At 55.4% G+C, this 16,032-nt stretch overlaps 2 protein-coding genes across 4 annotated transcripts in view; one reads left to right on the top strand and one right to left on the bottom strand.

Moving 5' to 3' along the window:
• Positions 1–14,320, bottom strand: part of PUS7L (pseudouridine synthase 7 like) — a 103,367-nt gene extending 89,047 nt beyond the window's left edge. Inside the window, exon 1 of the mRNA XM_069764736.1 lies at positions 14,276–14,320. The gene's annotated coding sequence lies outside the window, so the exon portion shown is untranslated. The remainder of the gene's footprint in view (positions 1–14,275) is intronic.
• IRAK4 (interleukin 1 receptor associated kinase 4) overlaps positions 14,266–16,032 on the top strand; it is a 34,192-nt gene continuing 32,425 nt past the window's right edge. The window contains exon 1 of one of the 3 annotated variants that reach the window (XM_069764740.1): positions 14,266–14,392. Coding sequence is in view for 1 of the 3 variants with exons in the window: in XM_069764737.1 (XP_069620838.1) it covers positions 14,455–14,670 (216 nt within the window). In the remaining 2 variants the exon portion in view is untranslated. Of the gene's footprint in view, positions 14,671–16,032 lie in introns of all 3 variants that reach the window. The other 2 variants (XM_069764739.1, XM_069764737.1) reach the window with 2 other exon arrangements.

Raw genomic sequence — 16,032 nt, 5'->3', positions numbered from 1 at the left:
CCTATTAGAAGAAACAGACCTCTCTTGTCTCCAGAGAAATTCCCCACAGAAATAGCAGCCCCCCACATATAATGACGGTGAAATGAGAGGAAAGCACATACGCAGTATGAAAACAGTTTCAGCAAAATGAGGCCCGCTAAAGCTAGATAGCAGAGGATACAAAAGTGAACTGCGCGGTCAGCGAAAAACCCTTCAAAAAAACCATCCTGAAATTACTTGAACTCATGTGCCAACTCATGGTACATGAGGAGCAATTTCAGCCCACTAGAGCAACCAGCAGCAAGAATCACATATCTGCAGGCTGGACTACAAACCAAATAAAGCAAAACACCAAAACAGGAAAATCCAAACTTAGCTTGACCAGAAGGTTCTAGGAGCAGGGAGCAGAGGTAACAAGACAGACTGGATACATTGATAACCGGCGAGGAAATGCCAGCAAAGCCAGGTTAAATAGGAAACTCCCATATGCTGATGGAACAGGTGGAACCCAGAAACCCAGGAAAGACAAGTCACCCAGTACCATCAGTAACCACCAGAGGGAGCCCAAAAACAGAACTCACAACACTGCTCCCTGCATCTCCCCTGTGACTGTATCTGCTCCCTGCATCTCCCCTGTGACTGTATCTGCTCCCTGCATCTCCTGTGACTGTATCTGCTCCCTGCATCTCCTGTGACTGTATCTGCTCCCTGCATCTCCCGTGTGACTGTATCTGCTCCCTGCATCTCCTGTGACTGTATCTGCTCCCTGCATCTCCCCTGTGACTGTATCTGCTCCCTGCATCTCCCCTGTGACTGTATCTGCTCCCTGCATCTCCCCTGTGACTGTATCTGCTCCCTGCATCTCCTGTGACTGTATCTGCTCCCTGCATCTCCTGTGACTGTATCTGCTCCCTGCATCTCCCGTGTGACTGTATCTGCTCCCTGCATCTCCTGTGACTGTATCTGCCCCCTGCATCTCCCCTGTGACTGTATCTGCTCCCTGCACCTCCCCTGTGACTGTATCTGCTCCCTACATCTCCCCTGTGACTGTATCTGCTCCCTGCATCTCCCCTGTGACTGTATCTGCTCCCTGCATCTCCTGTGACTGTATCTGCTCCCTGCATCTCCTGTGACTGTATCTGCTCCTTGCATCTCCCGTGTGACTGTATCTGCTCCCTGCATCTCCTGTGACTGTATCTGCTCCCTGCATCTCCCCTGTGACTGTATCTGCTCCCTGCATCTCCCCTGTGACTGTATCTGCTCCCTGCATCTCCCCTGTGACTGTATCTGCTCCCTGCATCTCCTGTGACTGTATCTGCTCCCTGCATCTCCTGTGACTGTATCTGCTCCCTGCATCTCCCGTGTGACTGTATCTGCTCCCTGCATCTCCTGTGACTGTATCTGCTCCCTGCATCTCCCCTGTGACTGTATCTGCTCCCTGCACCTCCCCTGTGACTGTATCTGCTCCCTACATCTCCCCTGTGACTGTATCTGCTCCCTGCACCTCCCATGTGACTGTATCTGCTCCCTGCATCTCCTGTGACTGTATCTGCTCCCTGCATCCCCTGTGACTGTATCTGCCCCCTGCATCTCCCGTGACTGTATCTGCCCCCTGCATCTCCCCTGTGACTGTATCTGCTCCCTACATCTCCCCTGTGACTGTATCTGCTCCCTGCACCTCCCCTGTGACTGTATCTGCTCCCTACATCTCCCCTGTGACTGTATCTGCTCCCTGCACCTCCCATGTGACTGTATCTGCCCCCTGCATCTCCCCTGTGACTGTATCTGCCCCCTGCATCTCCCCTGTGACTGTATCTGCCCCCTGCATCTCCTGTGACTGTATCTGCCCCCTGCATCTCCCCTGTGACTGTATCTGCTCCCTGCATCTCCCCTGTGAATGTATCTGCTCCCTGCATCTCCTGTGACTGTATCTGCCCCCTGCATCTCCCCTGTGACTGTATCTGCCCCCTGCATCTCCTGTGACTGTATCTGCCCCCTGCATCTCCCCTGTGACTGTATCTGCTCCCTGCATCTCCCCTGTGACTGTATCTGCTCCCTGCACCTCCCATGTGACTGTATCTGCCCCCTGCATCTCCCCTGTGACTGTATCTGCTCCCTGCATCTCCTGTGACTGTATCTGCTCCCTGCATCTCCTGTGACTGTATCTGCTCCCTGCATCTCCCCTGTGACTGTATCTGCTCCCTGCATCTCCCCTTTGACTGTATCTGCTCCCTGCATCTCCTGTGACTGTATCTGCTCCCTGCATCTCCCGTGACTGTATCTGCCCCCTGCATCTCCCCTGTGACTGTATCTGCTCCCTACATCTCCCCTGTGACTGTATGTGCTCCCTGCACCTCCCCTGTGACTGTATCTGCTCCCTACATCTCCCCTGTGACTGTATCTGCTCCCTGCACCTCCCATGTGACTGTATCTGCTCCCTGCATCTCCTGTGACTGTATCTGCTCCCTGCATCCCCTGTGACTGTATCTGCTCCCTGCATCTCCCGTGACTGTATCTGCCCCCTGCATCTCCCCTGTGACTGTATCTGCTCCCTACATCTCCCCTGTGACTGTATCTGCTCCCTGCACCTCCCCTGTGACTGTATCTGCTCCCTACATCTCCCCTGTGACTGTATCTGCTCCCTGCACCTCCCATGTGACTGTATCTGCCCCCTGCATCTCCCCTGTGACTGTATCTGCCCCCTGCATCTCCCCTGTGACTGTATCTGCCCCCTGCATCTCCTGTGACTGTATCTGCCCCCTGCATCTCCCCTGTGACTGTATCTGCTCCCTGCATCTCCCCTGTGAATGTATCTGCTCCCTGCATCTCCTGTGACTGTATCTGCCCCCTGCATCTCCCCTGTGACTGTATCTGCCCCCTGCATCTCCTGTGACTGTATCTGCCCCCTGCATCTCCCCTGTGACTGTATCTGCTCCCTGCATCTCCCCTGTGACTGTATCTGCTCCCTGCACTTCCCATGTGACTGTATCTGCCCCCTGCATCTCCCCTGTGACTGTATCTGCTCCCTGCATCTCCTGTGACTGTATCTGCTCCCTGCATCTCCTGTGACTGTATCTGCTCCCTGCATCTCCCCTGTGACTGTATCTGCTCCCTGCATCTCCCCTTTGACTGTATCTGCTCCCTGCATCTCCTGTGACTGTATCTGCTCCCTGCATCTCCTGTGACTGTATCTGCCCCCTGCATCTCCCCTGTGACTGTATCTGCTCCCTGCATCTCCTGTGACTGTATCTGCTCCCTGCATCTCCTGTGACTGTATCTGCTCCTTGCATCTCCCGTGTGACTGTATCTGCTCCCTGCATCTCCTGTGACTGTATCTGCTCCCTGCATCTCCCCTGTGACTGTATCTGCTCCCTGCATCTCCCCTGTGACTGTATCTGCTCCCTGCATCTCCCCTGTGACTGTATCTGCTCCCTGCATCTCCTGTGACTGTATCTGCTCCCTGCATCTCCTGTGACTGTATCTGCTCCCTGCATCTCCCGTGTGACTGTATCTGCCCCCTGCATCTCCCCTGTGACTGTATCTGCCCCCTGAATCTCCTGTGACTGTATCTGCCCCCTGCATCTCCCCTGTGACTGTATCTGCTCCCTGCATCTCCCCTGTGACTGTATCTGCTCCCTGCACTTCCCATGTGACTGTATCTGCCCCCTGCATCTCCCCTGTGACTGTATCTGCTCCCTGCATCTCCTGTGACTGTATCTGCTCCCTGCATCTCCTGTGACTGTATCTGCTCCCTGCATCTCCCGTGACTGTATCTGCTCCCTGCATCTCCCCTTTGACTGTATCTGCTCCCTGCATCTCCTGTGACTGTATCTGCTCCCTGCATCTCCCCTGTGACTGTATCTGCTCCCTGCACCTCCCCTGTGACTGTATCTGCTCCCTACATCTCCCCTGTGACTGTATCTGCTCCCTGCACCTCCCATGTGACTGTATCTGCTCCCTGCATCTCCTGTGACTGTATCTGCTCCTTGCATCTCCCCTGTGACTGTATCTGCTCCCTGCATCTCCTGTGACTGTATCTGCTCCCTGCATCTCCTGTGACTGTATCTGCTCCTTGCATCTCCCGTGTGACTGTATCTGCTCCCTGCATCTCCTGTGACTGTATCTGCTCCCTGCATCTCCCCTGTGACTGTATCTGCTCCCTGCATCTCCCCTGTGACTGTATCTGCTCCCTGCATCTCCCCTGTGACTGTATCTGCTCCCTGCATCTCCCGTGTGACTGTATCTGCTCCCTGCATCTCCTGTGACTGTATCTGCTCCCTGCATCTCCCCTGTGACTGTATCTGCTCCCTGCATCTCCCCTGTGACTGTATCTGCTCCCTGCATCTCCCCTGTGACTGTATCTGCTCCCTGCATCTCCTGTGACTGTATCTGCTCCCTGCATCTCCTGTGACTGTATCTGCTCCCTGCATCTCCCGTGTGACTGTATCTGCTCCCTGCATCTCCTGTGACTGTATCTGCTCCCTGCATCTCCCCTGTGACTGTATCTGCTCCCTGCACCTCCCCTGTGACTGTATCTGCTCCCTACATCTCCCCTGTGACTGTATCTGCTCCCTGCACCTCCCATGTGACTGTATCTGCTCCCTGCATCTCCTGTGACTGTATCTGCTCCCTGCATCCCCTGTGACTGTATCTGCCCCCTGCATCTCCCGTGACTGTATCTGCCCCCTGCATCTCCCCTGTGACTGTATCTGCTCCCTACATCTCCCCTGTGACTGTATCTGCTCCCTGCACCTCCCCTGTGACTGTATCTGCTCCCTACATCTCCCCTGTGACTGTATCTGCTCCCTGCACCTCCCATGTGACTGTATCTGCCCCCTGCATCTCCCCTGTGACTGTATCTGCCCCCTGCATCTCCCCTGTGACTGTATCTGCCCCCTGCATCTCCTGTGACTGTATCTGCCCCCTGCATCTCCCCTGTGACTGTATCTGCTCCCTGCATCTCCCCTGTGACTGTATCTGCTCCCTGCATCTCCCCTGTGACTGTATCTGCTCCCTGCACTTCCCATGTGACTGTATCTGCCCCCTGCATCTCCCCTGTGACTGTATCTGCTCCCTGCATCTCCTGTGACTGTATCTGCTCCCTGCATCTCCTGTGACTGTATCTGCTCCCTGCATCTCCCGTGACTGTATCTGCTCCCTGCATCTCCCCTTTGACTGTATCTGCTCCCTGCATCTCCTGTGACTGTATCTGCTCCCTGCATCTCCTGTGACTGTATCTGCCCCCTGCATCTCCCCTGTGACTGTATCTGCTCCCTGCATCTCCTGTGACTGTATCTGCTCCCTGCATCTCCTGTGACTGTATCTGCTCCTTGCATCTCCCGTGTGACTGTATCTGCTCCCTGCATCTCCTGTGACTGTATCTGCTCCCTGCATCTCCCCTGTGACTGTATCTGCTCCCTGCATCTCCCCTGTGACTGTATCTTCTCCCTGCATCTCCCCTGTGACTGTATCTGCTCCCTGCATCTCCTGTGACTGTATCTGCTCCCTGCATCTCCTGTGACTGTATCTGCTCCCTGCATCTCCCGTGTGACTGTATCTGCTCCCTGCATCTCCTCTGACTGTATCTGCTCCCTGCATCTCCCCTGTGACTGTATCTGCTCCCTGCACCTCCCCTGTGACTGTATCTGCTCCCTACATCTCCCCTGTGACTGTATCTGCTCCCTGCACCTCCCATGTGACTGTATCTGCTCCCTGCATCTCCTGTGACTGTATCTGCTCCCTGCATCCCCTGTGACTGTATCTGCCCCCTGCATCTCCCGTGACTGTATCTGCCCCCTGCATCTCCCCTGTGACTGTATCTGCTCCCTACATCTCCCCTGTGACTGTATCTGCTCCCTGCACCTCCCCTGTGACTGTATCTGCTCCCTACATCTCCCCTGTGACTGTATCTGCTCCCTGCACCTCCCATGTGACTGTATCTGCCCCCTGCATCTCCCCTGTGACTGTATCTGCCCCCTGCATCTCCCCTGTGACTGTATCTGCCCCCTGCATCTCCTGTGACTGTATCTGCCCCCTGCATCTCCCCTGTGACTGTATCTGCTCCCTGCATCTCCCCTGTGAATGTATCTGCTCCCTGCATCTCCTGTGACTGTATCTGCCCCCTGCATCTCCCCTGTGACTGTATCTGCCCCCTGCATCTCCTGTGACTGTATCTGCCCCCTGCATCTCCCCTGTGACTGTATCTGCTCCCTGCATCTCCCCTGTGACTGTATCTGCTCCCTGCACCTCCCATGTGACTGTATCTGCCCCCTGCATCTCCCCTGTGACTTTATCTGCTCCCTGCATCTCCTGTGACTGTATCTGCTCCCTGCATCTCCTGTGACTGTATCTGCTCCCTGCATCTCCCCTGTGACTGTATCTGCTCCCTGCATCTCCCCTTTGACTGTATCTGCTCCCTGCATCTCCTGTGACTGTATCTGCTCCCTGCATCTCCCGTGACTGTATCTGCCCCCTGCATCTCCCCTGTGACTGTATCTGCTCCCTACATCTCCCCTGTGACTGTATGTGCTCCCTGCACCTCCCCTGTGACTGTATCTGCTCCCTACATCTCCCCTGTGACTGTATCTGCTCCCTGCACCTCCCATGTGACTGTATCTGCTCCCTGCATCTCCTGTGACTGTATCTGCTCCCTGCATCCCCTGTGACTGTATCTGCTCCCTGCATCTCCCGTGACTGTATCTGCCCCCTGCATCTCCCCTGTGACTGTATCTGCTCCCTACATCTCCCCTGTGACTGTATCTGCTCCCTGCACCTCCCCTGTGACTGTATCTGCTCCCTACATCTCCCCTGTGACTGTATCTGCTCCCTGCACCTCCCATGTGACTGTATCTGCCCCCTGCATCTCCCCTGTGACTGTATCTGCCCCCTGCATCTCTCCTGTGACTGTATCTGCCCCCTGCATCTCCTGTGACTGTATCTGCCCCCTGCATCTCCCCTGTGACTGTATCTGCTCCCTGCATCTCCCCTGTGAATGTATCTGCTCCCTGCATCTCCTGTGACTGTATCTGCCCCCTGCATCTCCCCTGTGACTGTATCTGCCCCCTGCATCTCCTGTGACTGTATCTGCCCCCTGCATCTCCCCTGTGACTGTATCTGCTCCCTGCATCTCCCCTGTGACTGTATCTGCTCCCTGCACTTCCCATGTGACTGTATCTGCCCCCTGCATCTCCCCTGTGACTGTATCTGCTCCCTGCATCTCCTGTGACTGTATCTGCTCCCTGCATCTCCTGTGACTGTATCTGCTCCCTGCATCTCCCCTGTGACTGTATCTGCTCCCTGCATCTCCCCTTTGACTGTATCTGCTCCCTGCATCTCCTGTGACTGTATCTGCTCCCTGCATCTCCTGTGACTGTATCTGCCCCCTGCATCTCCCCTGTGACTGTATCTGCTCCCTGCATCTCCTGTGACTGTATCTGCTCCCTGCATCTCCTGTGACTGTATCTGCTCCCTGCATCTCCCCTGTGACTGTATCTGCTCCCTGCATCTCCTGTGACTGTATCTGCTCCCTGCATCTCCTGTGACTATATCTGCCCCCTGCATCTCCCCTGTGACTGTATCTGCTCCCTGCATCTCCTGTGACTGTATCTGCTCCCTGCATCTCCCCTGTGACTGTATCTGCTCCCTGCATCTCCCCTGTGACTGTATCTGCTCCCTGCATCTCCTGTGACTGTATCTGCTCCCTGCATCTCCTGTGACTGTATCTGCCCCCTGCATCTCCCCTGTGACTGTATCTGCTCCCTGCATCTCCTGTGACTGTATCTGCTTCCTGCATCTCCCCTGTGACTGTATATGCTCCCTGCATCTCCCCTGTGACTGTATCTGCTCCCTGCATCTCCTGTGACTGTATCTGCTCCCTGCATCTCCTGTGACTGTATCTGCCCCCTGCATCTCCCCTGTGACTGTATCTGCCCCCTGCATTTCCTGTGACTGTATCTGCCCCCTGCATCTCCCCTGTGACTGTATCTGCTCCCTGCATCTCCCCTGTGACTGTATCTGCTCCTTGCACCTCCCATGTGACTGTATCTGCCCCCTGCATCTCCCCTGTGACTGTATCTGCCCCCTGCATCTCCCCTGTGACTGTATCTGCTCCTTGCACCTCCCATGTGACTGTATCTGCCCCCTGCATCTCCCCTGTGACTGTATCTGCTCCTTGCACCTCCCATGTGACTGTATCTGCCCCCTGCATCTCCCCTGTGACTGTATCTGCCCCCTGCATCTCCCCTGTGACTGTATCTGCTCCTTGCACCTCCCATGTGACTGTATCTGCCCCCTGCATCTCCCCTGTGACTGTATCTGCCCCCTGCATCTCCCCTGTGACTGTATCTGCCCCCTGCATCTCCCCTGTGACTGTATCTGCCCCCTGCATCTCCCCTGTGACTGTATCTGCCCCCTGCATCTCCCCTGTGACTGTATCTGCCCCCTGCATCTCCCCTGTGACTGTATCTGCTCCCTGCATCTCCCCTGTGACTGTATCTGCCCCCTGCATCTCCCCTGTGACTGTATCTGCCCCCTGCATCTCCCCTGTGACTGTATCTGCCCCCTGCATCTCCCCTGTGACTGTATCTGCTCCCTGCATCTCCCCTGTGACTGTATCTGCCCCCTGCATCTCCCCTGTGACTGTATCTGCCCCCTGCATCTCCCCTGTGACTGTATCTGCCCCCTGCATCTCCCCTGTGACTGTATCTGCCCCCTGCATCTCCCCTGTGACTGTATCTGCTCCCTGCATCTCCCCTGTGACTGTATCTGCTCCCTGCATCTCCCCTGTGACTGTATCTGCTCCCTGCATCTCCCCTGTGACTGTATCTGCCCCCTGCATCTCCCCTGTGACTGTATCTGCTCCCTGCATCTCCCCTGTGACTGTATCTGCTCCCTGCATCTCCCCTGTGACTGTATCTGCTCCCTGCATCTCCCCTGTGACTGTATCTGCCCCCTGCATCTCCCCTGTGACTGTATCTGCTCCCTGCATCTCCCCTGTGACTGTATCTGCCCCCTGCATCTCCCCTGTGACTGTATCTGCCCCCTGCATCTCCCCTGTGACTGTATCTGCCCCCTGCATCTCCCCTGTGACTGTATCTGCTCCCTGCATCTCCCCTGTGACTGTATCTGCTCCCTGCATCTCCTGTGACTGTATCTGCTCCCTGCATCTCCTGTGACTGTATCTGCCCCCTGCATCTCCCCTGTGACTGTATCTGCTCCCTGCATCTCCTGTGACTGTATCTGCTTCCTGCATCTCCCCTGTGACTGTATCTGCTCCCTGCATCTCCTGTGACTGTATCTGCTCCCTGCATCTCCTGTGACTGTATCTGCCCCCTGCATCTCCCCTGTGACTGTATCTGCTCCCTGCATCTCCCCTGTGACTGTATCTGCTCCCTGCATCTCCCCTGTGACTGTATCTGCTCCCTGCATCTCCCCTGTGACTGTATCTGCTCCCTGCATCTCCTGTGACTGTATCTGCTCCCTGCATCTCCTGTGACTGTATCTGCTCCCTGCATCTCCCCTGTGACTGTATCTGCTCCCTGCATCTCCCCTTTGACTGTATCTGCTCCCTGCATCTCCTGTGACTGTATCTGCTCCCTGCATCTCCTGTGACTGTATCTGCCCCCTGCATCTCCCCTGTGACTGTATCTGCTCCCTGCATCTCCTGTGACTGTATCTGCTCCCTGCATCTCCTGTGACTGTATCTGCTCCCTGCATCTCCCCTGTGACTGTATCTGCTCCCTGCATCTCCTGTGACTGTATCTGCTCCCTGCATCTCCTGTGACTATATCTGCCCCCTGCATCTCCCCTGTGACTGTATCTGCTCCCTGCATCTCCTGTGACTGTATCTGCTCCCTGCATCTCCCCTGTGACTGTATCTGCTCCCTGCATCTCCCCTGTGACTGTATCTGCTCCCTGCATCTCCCCTGTGACTGTATCTGCTCCCTGCATCTCCCCTGTGACTGTATCTGCCCCCTGCATCTCCCCTGTGACTGTATCTGCCCCCTGCATTTCCTGTGACTGTATCTGCCCCCTGCATCTCCCCTGTGACTGTATCTGCTCCCTGCATCTCCCCTGTGACTGTATCTGCTCCTTGCACCTCCCATGTGACTGTATCTGCCCCCTGCATCTCCCCTGTGACTGTATCTGCCCCCTGCATCTCCCCTGTGACTGTATCTGCTCCTTGCACCTCCCATGTGACTGTATCTGCCCCCTGCATCTCCCCTGTGACTGTATCTGCTCCTTGCACCTCCCATGTGACTGTATCTGCCCCCTGCATCTCCCCTGTGACTGTATCTGCCCCCTGCATCTCCCCTGTGACTGTATCTGCTCCTTGCACCTCCCATGTGACTGTATCTGCCCCCTGCATCTCCCCTGTGACTGTATCTGCCCCCTGCATCTCCCCTGTGACTGTATCTGCCCCCTGCATCTCCCCTGTGACTGTATCTGCTCCCTGCACCTCCCATGTGACTGTATCTGCCCCCTGCATCTCCCCTGTGACTGTATCTGCCCCCTGCATCTCCCCTGTGACTGTATCTGCTCCTTGCACCTCCCATGTGACTGTATCTGCCCCCTGCATCTCCCCTGTGACTGTATCTGCCCCCTGCATCTCCCCTGTGACTGTATCTGCCCCCTGCATCTCCCCTGTGACTGTATCTGCCCCCTGCATCTCCCCTGTGACTGTATCTGCCCCCTGCATCTCCCCTGTGACTGTATCTGCCCCCTGCATCTCCCCTGTGACTGTATCTGCTCCCTGCATCTCCCCTGTGACTGTATCTGCCCCCTGCATCTCCCCTGTGACTGTATCTGCCCCCTGCATCTCCCCTGTGACTGTATCTGCCCCCTGCATCTCCCCTGTGACTGTATCTGCCCCCTGCATCTCCCCTGTGACTGTATCTGCTCCCTGCATCTCCCCTGTGACTGTATCTGCCCCCTGCATCTCCCCTGTGACTGTATCTGCCCCCTGCATCTCCCCTGTGACTGTATCTGCCCCCTGCATCTCCCCTGTGACTGTATCTGCTCCCTGCATCTCCCCTGTGACTGTATCTGCTCCCTGCATCTCCCCTGTGACTGTATCTGCTCCCTGCATCTCCCCTGTGACTGTATCTGCCCCCTGCATCTCCCCTGTGACTGTATCTGCTCCCTGCATCTCCCCTGTGACTGTATCTGCTCCCTGCATCTCCCCTGTGACAGTATCTGCTCCCTGCATCTCCCCTGTGACTGTATCTGCCCCCTGCATCTCCCCTGTGACTGTATCTGCTCCCTGCATCTCCCCTGTGACTGTATCTGCCCCCTGCATCTCCCCTGTGACTGTATCTGCCCCCTGCATCTCCCCTGTGACTGTATCTGCCCCCTGCATCTCCCCTGTGACTGTATCTGCTCCCTGCATCTCCCCTGTGACTGTATCTGCTCCCTGCATCTCCCCTGTGACTGTATCTGCTCCCTGCATCTCCCCTGTGACTGTATCTGCCCCCTGCATCTCCCCTGTGACTGTATCTGCTCCCTGCATCTCCCCTGTGACTGTATCTGCTCCCTGCATCTCCCCTGTGACTGTATCTGCCCCCTGCATCTCCCCTGTGACTGTATCTGCCCCCTGCATCTCCCCTGTGACTGTATCTGCTCCCTGCATCTCCCCTGTGACTGTATCTGCTCCCTGCATCTCCCCTGTGACTGTATCTGCTCCCTGCATCTCCCCTGTGACTGTATCTGCCCCCTGCATCTCCCCTGTGACTGTATCTGCTCCCTGCATCTCCCCTGTGACTGTATCTGCTCCCTGCATCTCCCCTGTGACTGTATCTGCTCCCTGCATCTCCCCTGTGACTGTATCTGCTCCCTGCATCTCCTGTGACTGTATCTGCTCCCTGCATCTCCTGTGACTGTATCTGCCCCCTGCATCTCCCCTGTGACTGTATCTGCTCCCTGCATCTCCTGTGACTGTATCTGCTTCCTGCATCTCCCCTGTGACTGTATATGCTCCCTGCATCTCCCCTGTGACTGTATCTGCTCCCTGCATCTCCTGTGACTGTATCTGCTCCCTGCATCTCCCCTGTGACTGTATCTGCTCCCTGCATCTCCCCTGTGACTGTATCTGCTCCCTGCATCTCCTGTGACTGTATCTGCTCCCTGCATCTCCTGTGACTGTATCTGCCCCCTGCATCTCCCCTGTGACTGTATCTGCTCCCTGCATCTCCTGTGACTGTATCTGCTCCCTGCATCTCCCCTGTGACTGTATCTGCTCCCTGCATCTCCCCTGTGACTGTATCTGCTCCCTGCATCTCCTGTGACTGTATCTGCTCCCTGCATCTCCTGTGACTGTATCTGCCCCCTGCATCTCCCCTGTGACTGTATCTGCTCCCTGCATCTCCTGTGACTGTATCTGCTTCCTGCATCTCCCCTGTGACTGTATCTGCTCCCTGCATCTCCTGTGACTGTATCTGCTCCCTGCATCTCCTGTGACTATATCTGCCCCCTGCATCTCCCCTGTGACTGTATCTGCTCCCTGCATCTTCCCTGTGACTGTATCTGCTCCCTGCATCTCCCCTGTGACTGTATCTGCCCCCTGCATCTCCCCTGTGACTGTATCTGCTCCCTGCATCTCCCCTGTGACTGTATCTGCTCCCTGCATCTCCCCTGTGACTGTATCTGCTCCCTGCATCTCCCCTGTGACTGTATCTGCTCCCTGCATCTCCCCTGTGACTGTATCTGCTCCCTGCATCTCCTGTGACTGTATCTGCTCCCTGCATCTCCTGTGACTATATCTGCCCCCTGCATCTCCCCTGTGACTGTATCTGCTCCCTGCATCTCCTGTGACTGTATCTGCTCCCTGCATCTCCCCTGTGACTGTATCTGCTCCCTGCATCTCCCCTGTGACTGTATCTGCTCCCTGCATCTCCTGTGACTGTATCTGCTCCCTGCATCTCCTGTGACTGTATCTGCCCCCTGCATCTCCCCTGTGACTGTATCTGCTCCCTGCATCTCCTGTGACTGTATCTGCTTCCTGCATCTCCCCTGTGACTGTATATGCTCCCTGCATCTCCCCTGTGACTGTATCTGCTCCCTGCATCTCCTGTGACTGTATCTGCTCCCTGCATCTCCTGTGACTGTATCTGCCCCCTGCATCTCCCCTGTGACTGTATCTGCCCCCTGCATTTCCTGTGACTGTATCTGCCCCCTGCATCTCCCCTGTGACTGTATCTGCTCCCTGCATCTCCCCTGTGACTGTATCTGCTCCTTGCACCTCCCATGTGACTGTATCTGCCCCCTGCATCTCCCCTGTGACTGTATCTGCCCCCTGCATCTCCCCTGTGACTGTATCTGCTCCTTGCACCTCCCATGTGACTGTATCTGCCCCCTGCATCTCCCCTGTGACTGTATCTGCTCCTTGCACCTCCCATGTGACTGTATCTGCCCCCTGCATCTCCCCTGTGACTGTATCTGCCCCCTGCATCTCCCCTGTGACTGTATCTGCTCCTTGCACCTCCCATGTGACTGTATCTGCCCCCTGCATCTCCCCTGTGACTGTATCTGCCCCCTGCATCTCCCCTGTGACTGTATCTGCCCCCTGCATCTCCCCTGTGACTGTATCTGCCCCCTGCATCTCCCCTGTGACTGTATCTGCCCCCTGCATCTCCCCTGTGACTGTATCTGCCCCCTGCATCTCCCCTGTGACTGTATCTGCACCCTGCATCTCCCCTGTGACTGTATCTGCCCCCTGCATCTCCCCTGTGACTGTATCTGCCCCCTGCATCTCCCCTGTGACTGTATCTGCCCCCTACATCTCCCCTGTGACTGTATCTGCTCCCTGCATCTCCCCTGTGACTGTATCTGCTCCCTGCATCTCCCCTGTGACTGTAACCATCTCTGCACCGTTGATGTCACATCGACAGCGCTGCAGCCAATGACTAGGCTGAGTGGCTCTGCTTGTGTAGACTACTTCAGCTGTTGACCTCAGTGATCGGCTGCAGTGCCGTCTATGTGACATTACTGCTGCAGCCAAACAACTGAGCTCGGGGCATTAATGGAGATGGTACATACAGCTCAGTGTGTTTTTTATTATAATAGTTTTTCTTTAACGCCCCCGCCGATGGCCACATCCATGGGCACACTGGCCAGCGCAGTGACAAGCTGCGGTCCAAGCGCTGACCCATAGAGATGACTGCTGACGAGACTGGATTAGTCCAAACCAATAAAGTGTGTAACCTTCAGTGTAATAGAGTCACATGACACCCCAGACGCGATGCATGCTGTGACTTGTAGTCCACTAGTCACATTGTGAATGACCAAACACGTGTAACCTAACCTGACTGCTGTACGGATCCTCAGAGCTCCTCAGCTTCCTGCCCGCAGACCACGCCCATTACGGATTCCAGGAACCAATTAGATGGCTGTGTCACCCAGAGCGCCTTAAAGGCACAGGGTCAGGTCAGGGTGTAATACATGGACGATGTGTCATGACAGTGACCGTGCACTTGTGGCTGTATGGAGTCACTATGGGCCGGACTCCGGGCTTGTGTGTGCGGCCGCGGCCCTGAGTCTGTACGGATCAGATGTGGGGGAACTAGCGCCGGCTGCAGCACTGAAAGGGTGCCGGCCGCCGGAGAGTTCAGTATTGTGAAAGCAGCAGAGAGGATGCGGAAATGTCCCGTATGTGTGCGTGCATCACTGCTGGAGGGGTCGGTGCTGGGGCGGCAGCGGGTGAGTGCCATGGGCAGTAGGGTCTCGGTGGGAGTAACCGCTTGGCACCACCTGGGCGGCACCAGGCTGAAGTTGGTTTCTTATTCAGCAATTTTTTCTTTTCTGTTGTTTTTATAGGTTTAACAACAACAAATAATAAGCATCACAATAATAACATACAGTGCAGCGAGGAGCCCTGATGTGAATACACTGAAAAACAGCTACACGAATTATAAAACTGGCACAAAAGTGGGCATCAAAGTGGGCACCGAAGGGCGTTAGTGAAAGGGTTAAATGACTTTGGGCCACTGATACCACAGTGCAGGCATATAGAACAGGGCGCCCCACATCAAACCCAGGTCTCTCCAGCCTGGCCCAAATGGGTTCTGGGCATCAGAGCTGGCATCAAAGTGGGCAGTCGATTTTGGCCATTTGAATAAGTGACTGGTGTTTTTAAGAGGTTAAATGACTTTGGGCCACTGATTTCACACTAGGAATACACAGATCAGTGGCCAAAGTCATTTAACCCTTTAAAAACATCAGTTACTTATTCAAATCTGTGAAAATTGGCTGTTTGCCCACTTTGATGCCAATTCTGATGCCCAAAACACATTTGGGCCAGGTTAACAGGACCTGGGTTTGATGCAGGGCATCACTATATGTGTATACTAAGTGTGAGATCAGTGGCCCAAAGTCATTTAACCCATTAACGCCCTTCGGTGCCCACTTTGATGTCCATTGTTGTGCCAGTTTTATAATTTTTGTAGCTGTTTTTTTTGTATTCACGTCATGGCACCTCGCGGCATTGTATGTTATTATAGTGATGATTATTAATTGTTGTTGAACCTATAAAAAAACAGAATAAGAAACTAACTGTCAGGCTCCGTGCTCCGCCTGTGTACACTACACCGTCTGTTTGGGCTGCTGAGTGTAAGGTTACCTAGGTCAGGCTCGGTGCTCTGCCTGTGTACACTACACCGTCTGCCTGGGCTGCTGAGTGTGCTGCTACCTAGGTCAGGCTCCGTGCTCCACCTGTGTACATTACTCCGTCTGTTTGGGCTGCTGAGTGTACGGCTCCCTAGGTCAGGCTCCGTGCTCCGCCTGTGTACACTACTCCGTCTGCCTGGGCTGCTGAGTGTACGGCTCCCTAGGTCAGGCTCCGTGCTCTGCCTGTGTACACTACTCCGTCTGCCTGGGCTGCTGAGTGTACGGTTACCTAGGTCAGGCTCCGTGCTCCGCCTGTGTACACTACACCGTCTGCCTGGGCTGCTGAGTGTACGGCTCCCTAGGTCAGGCTCCGTGCTCTGCCTGTGTACACTACTCCGTCTGCCTGGGCTGCTGAGTGTACGGTTACCTAGGTCAGGCTCCGTGCTTTGCCTGTGT

Source organism: Ranitomeya imitator, chromosome 4 (assembly GCF_032444005.1).
Source record: "Ranitomeya imitator isolate aRanImi1 chromosome 4, aRanImi1.pri, whole genome shotgun sequence".
NCBI classification, from domain to species: domain Eukaryota; kingdom Metazoa; phylum Chordata; class Amphibia; order Anura; family Dendrobatidae; genus Ranitomeya; species Ranitomeya imitator.
This window is presented reverse-complemented; position numbering and strand designations above follow the sequence as displayed.